The 10,306-nt window shown below is 41.6% G+C and overlaps 1 protein-coding gene across 3 annotated transcripts in view; it reads left to right on the forward strand.

The window, feature by feature from the left end:
• CASP10 (caspase 10) overlaps nt 1-9,899 on the forward strand; it is a 61,907-nt gene extending 52,008 nt beyond the window's left edge. For 2 of the 3 annotated variants that reach the window (XM_040475838.1, XM_040475839.1), the window contains one exon: nt 1,036-1,885. In XM_040475838.1, the coding sequence (XP_040331772.1) occupies nt 1,036-1,189 (154 nt within the window). In that variant the 3' untranslated portion in view covers nt 1,190-1,885. Of the gene's footprint in view, nt 1-1,035; nt 1,886-9,621 lie in introns of those variants that run through there. The other variant, XR_005790462.1, reaches the window with a different exon arrangement.
• The last annotated feature ends 407 nt before the right edge of the window (nt 9,900-10,306 follow it).

Below are 10,306 nucleotides of genomic sequence, written 5' to 3' on the forward strand. Positions count from 1 at the left end.
GTATATACCATATTTGGTACATGCTTCATGTCTGCATTTGAAGTGCCTAGAAATTTGTGTCGTGTTTATCTTTGTATCCTCCTCAAACCAAGAATAGAGAGGGCATTAGTAATAGTAGGGTCCCTTGGGGCACCTGGGTGGCTCAATCGGTTAAGCGTCCAACTCTTGACTTCAGCTCAGGTCATGATCTCATGGTTTGTGGGTTTGGGCCCTGTGTCAGGCTTTCTGTGCTGACAGGGCGGAGCCTGCTTGGGATTCTCTCTTTCTGTTCCTCCCTAACTTGTGCACATGTGCACTCTCTCTCAAAATAAACTTAAAAAAAATAGTAGAGTCCTTCTCTATCTTTATCACCTACCTATCTATTCTATCATCTATCTATCTATCCATCTATCATCTGTCTGTCTGTGTGTCTGTCTATATCCACCAGCTTGGAGGAGAAACATGGAAAAATAATTATGTGCAACCTTCCTTTGTGGACCAATGACCTTAAAATGTAAGTTGTGGAGCAGCCATCTGGCTCAGTCAGAAAAGCGTGACACTCTTAATCTCAGGGTCAGGTTCAAGCCCCATGTTGGGTGTAGATTGCTTAAAAGAAAAAAGAGGGCCACCTGGCTGGCTCAATCGGTTAAGCATCCGACTCTTGGTTTTGGCTCAGCTCATGATCTCAAGGTTTGTGGGTATGAGCCTTACACCAGGCTCCACATTCTCAGCACAGGGCCTGCTTGGGATTGTGTCTCTCAATTTCTTTCCCACCACACCCTCCCCAAGATAAATAATAAACTAAAAAAAGTTAAAATGCAAGATGTGTCTATTATAGTGTTCTTAAACATTAAATGTAATATTGAAAACTTTTGTATAATTTAGCATTTCTTTTTTTAATTTCAAAATAAGAATTTCTTTATATTTGACAGGATTCCAGTTAGAATTTTGCCCTGTTAGACTAGGAAGAAGCCACATGTTTTAGGGTTTCTTTGTATGACCTGGTATGTGATTTCTGTCTCCTGATTGAAAATATTTTTTCTTATCTGCCTGCAGACATGAAGATATCTTATCCATCCTCACTGCTGTCAACAATGATGTGAGTCAACAAGCAAACAAAGAAGGAACAAAGAGACAGATGCCCCAACCTGCTTATACACTACGGAAAAAACTAGTATTCCCTGTGCCACAGGAAAAACTTTTATTGTAGTAGAGAGTTCTCAATGACTCTTTGACTTGAAAGGAAACTTTGGTCATCTCTTCCAATCTCCCACCCACCATAGGAATCATTGATAGATGGTGAGCCTGTCATTCGAATAGGAAATGCCCTATTTTCTGATTCAACACATTCTTTAAAAATTTTTTTTTTTATTTTTGACAAGTCTAATTGTTAGAACACTTTCTTTATTGAAGCCTTTGGTTGTAGTCTTGACATTAGTTTTGTGCCCTGAGAAAAAGCAATTGGCCTTGGTTTGTGTATCTGTGAGGTAAAAGGTAGTACCAGATACATTTTAAAATTCCTTTGAGCTCTAAAGAACCACTATTCTTAACCTCAACTGAGCTTTGATTTCCTCTCTGTATGACCACCCTTTGTGAACATTCTGTGTCCCTTTTGCATAGCCTTGTTTTGGACATTGGATAATGATGAGATCACACATGGTTCATTGACCCTTTCTCTGCTCTCCACTTCCTAAGGCTTCTCATCTACACATCTGCTGGGGTGAAATTTTTGTCTATATGATGCCCATTTCCAGCTTTAGTATAACGAAGGTGTTCCCACAGGAACTCTTTATCTTGGGTTGGGAACAGGTTTGGCTCTAGGAAGATGATAGTTCAGTATGAAGAGAGACAACTCAGCCACTCTGGGATCAGAGACTTTACAGGCTGAGGTTAAATTCTGTGTCGATCAGAACTTTTCAGGTGCTGATGACAGAACACCCACATCACACCAACCAAAGAAAGGAATTTATTGCCTCATTCATCTGAAAACACACAATTGGGTAGTGCTGGCTTCAGGTGAAGCTTGAATCAGGACTCAGTCTGCACTATAGCATCTCTCTCTTGGCCAGAGGTTCTTTTGGTGGCTGCACTGTGCTGACTAAAGCCAACAGCCCCTGCCTTGTCTCCAACATGCTCTGTTTCTCTGGCCCAAAGAATTGAGGAGAGAGACAGCCTTAGGGATGAAGCTATTCACAGAAGTTGTTGTCCTCTCCTTAGAGAGTTGTCTGGCTGTGCCTTGGTGGGGAGTGTGGTTCTGTATGGAAGCCTTGCTACTTTTTACATTAAGGTTTTGAATATCTTTATGTATGTGAACTTTTTTTTTTCAATTTCAAGAGGAATTTTTCTTTTTTATTTTCTAAGGGAGGGAGATTGAAAGTCCTGTACCTAAGGCCTTTATTTATTGATGAAGAGGTTGAGGCCCAAGGAGGCAGAGTCATTTGCTATAGTCCCCCAGCCAGTTATTGTTTACAGGGTTTTATTTCCCACTTGAGTGAACTGGAATGTCATGGGACATAACAGGGCTTTTTAGGAACATTTCCTTGGATATGTAGACATCCATGAAAGATATCCAGGAATGAAGAAGAATAACTCTCAGTGATGCCTGATTTTGTAATTATTAACGTGTAAGTCAAATGATCTTCCAGAACCTTTGTATATACAAGTCAAAGCGAACAGCTGGTGATTACAGTCCTTCCCCAGTTGAATATACACAGCTTTTGGCCACTTCATAGTCCTTCTCTGCAAGTGAAAGATGGTGTGGTACAAAGCAAAGAGCAAAGAATCTGGAGATAGAAGCCTTTGGTTTCTGTTTTGCCTTGTGACTTTCTGGCTCTGAGACACTAAGTCAAGCTAGTTTTTCGAGCCTTATCTATAAAGTAGAGAAAAATTACCTATTTAAGATAAGGATAGGTTAATATATAAATCCATTTAAATCTAGTTGTTGTGAAGTATATACAAGACCTTTATACATGGCAGATACCTCTGGCAGTCACCTAACGGAAATAGAGTTTGAGTTCCTTTGTGTCTAATTCCAGCTGAATTTCAGCCACAAATCAATACTAATACCCACCGATGTCCTCTTAGGGAAATGTTGGTTTTCCCCGGACTGATTCACAATGTCCCCGGCAGCAGCAGGCTAGCTCTTGGCTCTGAATCCAGCTGGACAAAACACTGCTAATGAACTCTCCTTCCTCAGCAACATTTGGGGTTTTATGTATAAGTCCCGGTCCTGTGGTCTATTTTGTATTTTTGTTTTGCTGGAACTTAGTGGTTGTGCAAGGTTAAGTTCTAGGATCAGGAAACTTTCCCATGAATTTTCTTTTCAGAGTTCTCCAGCAGGCACTTTAGGGGTCACTAGACATTTATGACTGTAAGTCACACACCTATGCAGACAGTAGGAGTACAACCATCCTTCAGTCATTTCTCCTAAATGGAGCATCTACACATTTTTCCCTCGTCTGTGTGTGTGTGTGTGTGTGTGTGTGTGCGCGCCCACGTGTGTGATAATTTAGAGTGGAGCACAGCAAGTGATTTGGTCACAGCTATTCAGCAGAGACTACCGCCATTGTCTGTGCAGACATTTATGAAAGAAATGTGCAGACCCAGTGAGGTTTCTGTATATTTTGCCTAGTTTTGCTCAACCTACAAGAGCTGTAGTTAGATTTTTTCTTTGTTTTTTTTTTTCTCAAAAGTTGGGCTTATACCAAACAAAATGAAGGACGTGGAAAATTTTAATAGAATATTATACAAATGTTAGTTACTTAATAATGATACTCTTGGTGTTGATTATTATTAGAGATATTAGTTACCACAGCATCCTAGTGGCCTCTGCTACAAGGTTTCACCATGGCAGTGGGCAGTTGTGATATCACCAGGGTTTCCCTTAGCCAGTGCTCAGGTAATTCAAACATACAAGCAGCTGGTACAATATGGTTACTGACCAATCAAAACACATTGACCAGTATGTATAACACTATGGTGAATGCTGCTGAATAGCAGCCCCTTATCAATCAATGATCAAGTCTCCACTGAGGTAGACCAAATTAGAAGTTTACTTCATTTTGTGGATAACTTTTGTGCCATATTTGATTCACAAAATCTTCTAGGTCAGATACTTTATGAGTGATTTAGTGAAGTTGTTCTCAACCTTGGAATTCTTGGGTCCTTAGATGTTTGTGGAGTTATTCTCAGGGTCTATGAGTTCTCCACCTTCACTTTGAAATGTTGTAATTCCTTTTTGGTGATAATCTTAAAAATTAATAGGGATGCATCCTGGCTCTTCTGCATAATCATATTTGAGCAACTTTTGTGCTCACATCCTGGTGCCCATAGAAAGTGATGAACTTTGCATTGAGCTTTTTAATGTAGCATGGATTGGGGTCCATGGCCAGAGGTCCTCAGATTTACTGTCAGGCACCAGTGGTTAATCTGTTTGAAACCTGCTCCAGTTCATCCTCTTAAGACATGATAGACTCCTAGACCATCATCCCTCAACCACTGCTTAACTCTCAACAGAGAGAACTCACACTACATACAAAGCCATGGACTGGGGAGCTTGGAAGGACCCTAGAGAACCCATGGTCCAGCCTTCAGGGTGTAAAAAGGCTTACTAAAGTCTTACAGCTGTTAGTGGAACATTTGCAATCCTGTGTATTTCCTGATTTGCAATCTTGCCGCCTGGTTTTACTTTTGGACAGCTTTAATTGTTCTTTTCCCTGTGGTGACTTGAATCTACCTGCTTAGAACATACTTAAATCCATTGCCTCTCATTCTAAACTCTGGAGCCATACCAAAGACATGTAACTCTCTTCTGGTTAAGTACATGTTTCATGTGACAAGTTATTTAGCTTTCTTTCTGGTAGGATCTGGCTCTCCTCAGAAGTCTGCAGGGTGACCTGGGTGACTCAGTCGGTTGAGCGTCTGACTCTTGATCCCAGGGTTGTGGAATCCAGCCCCTCATTGGGCTCTGCACTGAGCATGGAGCCTACATGAGATTCTCTCTCTCTCTGTCTCTGTCTCTCTCTCTCTACCCCTTTCCCCTGCTCACTTTAAAATTAAAAAGGGAAAAAAAAAGTCTGCAGTTTGCTTTTAAGGATGTGAATATCACATTTGTATCTTTGAACAGTAGCTGAATTCCTAAAAATGGAAGGCTTTTAAAAAAGTACTAGGGGGAAATTCTTTGTTTAAAGAAAGACTGATTTGCTAATACAAAGAAGCATTTTATAACATAACTTTAGCATATATGAATTTTTAAAAGAGGATTTTTCTATTAAAATTTTTAAATTGTATTAATTTTTACTTTTTAAATCTATTTTTGAATAGGTATTATCTTTACATTGTTCAACGATAAGAAAATACAAAGAGGTATTCAAGATAAGTGTTGCCTGCATTTCTGTCCACTAAATGCCCAGTCCTCCCACCTTTGCATCCCAGAGATAATTTCAGGATTTCTTAATGCAAATGCAAATATAGCAAGTACAAATATATATGTATTTTAAAGTAGGCTTTTTTGGAAACAGAGTACATACACTGTGAAACTCGTATCTGTCATTTGGTCTCATTTTAAATGATTCTGTTAGATGCTTGGAAGTACTGGTACAACTCTAGAACGGGAATAACTTTATGAGCTTTGTGGACTGGGTACTTGTACATAGTAGTAATTGACTCACCAATAAAATAAAGGGATTTTTTTCCTTTTTATCTTTGAGTAATATCTTTGATTTTACCTGATAACTTTTTTTTCTGCTTATATAGTAATATATGCACATTGTGGAATATTTGGGAAATAGAATAACACACAAAGAAAAAGAGTTAATTCAGTTATAATTCCATTTTGGCATTCACTTTCCCATTTTTTCACGCTGCATTTGCCCCTGAGCTTCCCAACCACCTTTAAATCAGCTTAACCACCATATCCTCCTAGTCATGCATCCAGTAAACTCTGTCTTTGCCAATATTTCCACCCAAGTTTCAATTGCAAACATTTCTCTCTATGATAGCCACCTCCTACCATTCCATCTCATTTTCTGCCAACAGTCTGCAGTGCCACTGCAGTGCCTCCCAACAGTCTGCAGTGCCACTGGGGCCTCTGGTTAGTCCATTGACCCTATCTGTCATCTTTCCAAAGCCAACACCACCCTTTACTTCTTCCCTCCTTCTTTACCCAGCTGGAGTCCACATGTCATCATTGAACTCACTCTCTTGCACCCACCCTCGATACCCTTGCCTTTCCCTTGGTCCTAATCACAGGGCAGAGTCTAAACTGTGGTTAATCACACATGCCTGCTTACCGCAGGTTTGTACTGGAATTCCTGGTTGTGGTGGTTTGGCTCAGTCGGTTAAGCATCTTGGTTTCAGCTCCAATCATAATCTCAGTTTGTGGGCTTGAGCCCTGCATCAGGCTCTGTGCTAGCAGTGCGGAGCCTGCTTGGGATTTCTCCCTTTCTCTCTGCCCCTCTCCTGCTCTCTCTCTCTGTCTCTCTCATATTAAATATATAAAAGCTTAATACACACACACACACACACACACACACACACACAATGTTGCAGACTTGTCTCATTCAAAACCAATGGCCACAAACCTCAAACAGGCTTTTAGTGATCCTCAGGAATCCTGTAACATTTCCCTGGTTATGTCACCCTTTGCTTTCTCAGCCGGTGTTACATCTTCTTTTGTCTTTTCAGACCTCTATCATCCTCCATTCTCCTCACTTTCATTTGATAGTCTCACTTCACTAAGGGAGGTAATCAGAAAAGATTTCCACCATCCACCACCGAGTCTCCTGATCCACTGCATCCTAACCCTATTGGCTGCTCTCTCTCCTGTCAACAATGGGTGCACCTTCCTGTCTGTGCTTCTCCCAAGAGTCAGTGCCTCCTCTTGGGCAGGGATTAGCTCATCCTGCTCACTCAAGGACACCAGTCTCATAGCCCTTCCTCCCTCTCCTGCTTGATTAACTGTCCCCTCTCTCCCAGATCATTCCCCTGAGCACAAAAACATGCTGTAATTTCTCTTCCTTCCAAAACAGAACTGAAACACCTAAAGGTGGATCTTCTGTCACGTGCTCAGAATCAGACCCTGAGTGTATGCAAGTGATTCGTTCAGGAATTGCTCTCCAGAGAATCCTGCTGGGGGTGGGAGGTGGGACAGAGAAGGGGAGAAGGCAGTCCAGGCCACACATTTTATCTCAGGGTGGCCAGGACGGAGCACTTTAAAGTGAAAATTATGCCTCAGAGTTCCCCACCCAACGGGAAGCAAGAGAACTGTTTTTGCATCCTCCCTTAACCCTTAGTCCCTCCATCCTCTGCTAAGAGCTGCCCCAGGTGGGAGAACTTAAACGTCCAGGCACTTCCTGTGGTCTGAGGGCATAGTCTCCTCACACAAGGTGTGAGTCTTTAGAAGCAAAAACCCCTACAATCTGGCAAGCCAGCTAAACTGGCTGGAAGGTGGGGATGGGGGGGGGGTGGTAGTAGGCAGAGGGGGATTAAAATGGATCAGAAAAGACCTACCTTCACCCCTCTCCCATCCTAAGCCTGATCCAACATTTGCAGGGCCCAGGCAACAGTAAATCTAAGACCCGTAACCCATACGTAGAAATGTAAATGCCGACAAACTGTTCTATTCTCCTACTGTTGCTGAGGATTTATCATTTTTATGGTGTGCAGGGTGTCTGCCTCTGGCACAGCCTGTGCCTTTCTCTCCCCATTCCTAGCTCCTTCTAGCTTACCTGAAGCCCTAATGTATACAAAACAACATGAAAAATGTCACACACAGTCGGATCAGTGTACCTTTAAGCTCAGGGTTTTGTGAAAGAATTTTCTGTGATCTCAAGCTAAAAGGTTGGAGCTGTATCTTAGATAACCCACTTTTTTATTTACTACCTCCCTGAAAATCTATTATTTGTAAATTTGTCTAAGCAGGAGCTCCCTTTCTCCTCTTAACAATTTAAAATAAACATCAAAAACAACATTGAAAGGGGCGCCTGGTGGCTTGGTTGGTTAAGCGTCCAACTTCAGCTCAGGTCATGATCTCACAGTCCGTGAGTTCAAGCCCCACGTCGGGCTCTGTGCTGGCAGCTCAGAGCCTGGAGCCTACTTCGGATTCTGTGTCTCCCTTTCTCTCTGCCCCTCCCCTGCTCATGCTCTGTCTCCCTCTGTCTCAAAAATAAATAAAAACATTAAAAAAAAATAAAAAAAACAATATTGAAAAACTAAAATATTAGCCACAAACTGGGAAATGTTATGTGCCACATATACAACTGATGAGGGATATACAAATATATAAAAATGTATATAAAATATATATTCTACAATTCTATAAAATAATTAAACAGTCCAGTTGATGGGCAAAATATATGAAATGAAAAAGGAAAAGAAAAAAACCCCTATCTGTAGCAAGTATGGGTGAGGATATGGAGCAAAGGGAATTCTATTAACACTGCTTAGAGAAATGTAAATTGACACAATCACTTTAGAGAACACTTTGACAATATCTGTAAACGTTGAATATGTCCATACACCGTGAGCGAGCATTTCCATTTCTGGGTCTATGCCCCAAAAGAAATCTTGCACATGCACCAGGAGACGTGGAGGAGAACTTTCAGAGCATTATTGCTTGTAAGAAGGGGGAAAAAGGTCAGAAACAAATATGGCAATTTCGATTGGTTCAGTCATATATACTACAACACCATGCTTTCCGGAACAGGGTAATGGTGAATGGGAACATTGTGAATGTACTAAATGCCACAGAACTATTCACTTTATTTTTTGTTTTTTTTTTCTTGTTTCTCGTTTTTATTTTTTTAAATACAACTTATTGTCAAATTGGCTAACACTTTAAATTGTTAAGATGGTAAATGAAATTAAAAGTCTATTAAAAAAGAAAGAAATGTTGAGCAAATAAGTGAATATATGCAATATGGTATAATTTATGCAATGTTAAAAACCCAAGGTGCCTCTGGATGGCTCAGTCGGTTGAGTTTCTGACTCTTGATTTTAACTCAGCTCTTGATCCCAGGGTCATGGGATCAAGCCTTGTGTTGGGCTCTGCACTGACCATGGAGCCTGCTTGGGATTCTCTCTCCCTCTGCCTCTGCCCCTCCCTTACTTATGGATTCTCTCTCTCTCACGCTCTCTGTCTCAAGAAAACAAAAACAAAAAACAAACACCACCCACATAACAGTTCTGTATGTTGCTTGTGCACTCATTTCCATGTTGTACAAATATAACAATCTACATGGGGTGATCAACAAATTTTAGAATGGAGGTTACCTGGGATGGGGCTGGGATTTGGAGAAAGAGGGAGGAATGATGCAGGGGTTCATTCTGCCATCCAGTTGGATGCTGGATCTGTGGGTATTCTCTTTTTTCTAAAATCTTTTTGCATGTCAATGCTGATTAATGTAATTTGGTCACCAGACAGGGTGATATCTCAGCCTGCTGCACTGTGAATATTGGCCAGGTAAGGTACACAGGATGGTTCTGCCCTCTTGGTTGGGGAAGACTAAGTTTCTTAGTCTGTACCTGTCAGTATTTTTGGTGGTGGTGATTTCTGTGGTGGTGATATAACCAGTGTTGCCAAGGCGGGGAGAAGGGGCAATGACTCGCTTTTTATTGCCCTGAGCCATTGTTCTGTGTTTCTAGTCTGGAACAGGAAGGAAGCCTGAAGATGAGAGCCCTCTTGTGATGCCTCTGAGCTCCCCAAACCTGTTCTCATAAATCAGGTTCAAATGCAGACTCAACTTTCCTCATCTGTGACCACCACTTGCACTCCACTGCTGCTGACAGTTTTCCATTCCCAGAACGCATAATCAGAAGCCCCGTACTGCATCTGATCATCCTACATTTCAGCTTATTTTGCCACTTGCAAGCATCCTCGCCCCTCTACTCATGTTGTCTTGGATCTCCAGCTCTCACCACCCTGCAAGGAGACAGTGAGCCAGTTTTGGCTAGATGCTTCTTGTTGCGGCCAAATTAGCAACGTTAGCCTTTGGTTCTAGTCACTTGCTGATGCCGAAAATGATGACTCTGTGAGAGTGACAGAGAGGTGTTACTGTGCCCATTTTATGGATCAGAAAATCAAGGCTCAGAGAAGCTAAATAATAAACAAGGTCATACTGCTAGAAATTGGGAAGGACCAGACTTGAACTCTATCTGGCTGACCTCCAAGTACAGGGACCTGTCCTTCCTGTCTTTACCATGCTGCTCTTGTGAAAATATTTTCTAAGAGACAGAGGGCAGGCTTATACAGAGCAGTTAGCACCCCATCTCGGGTCTTGGAGATGGGAACCTGGCCTCTCTGCTGGAGGTATCAGCCTGAAATATCAAG

The sequence above is a fragment of the Herpailurus yagouaroundi genome, unplaced genomic scaffold, assembly GCF_014898765.1.
Source record: "Herpailurus yagouaroundi ecotype Mexico unplaced genomic scaffold, PumYag 140, whole genome shotgun sequence".
In the NCBI taxonomy this organism is placed as follows: domain Eukaryota; kingdom Metazoa; phylum Chordata; class Mammalia; order Carnivora; family Felidae; genus Herpailurus; species Herpailurus yagouaroundi.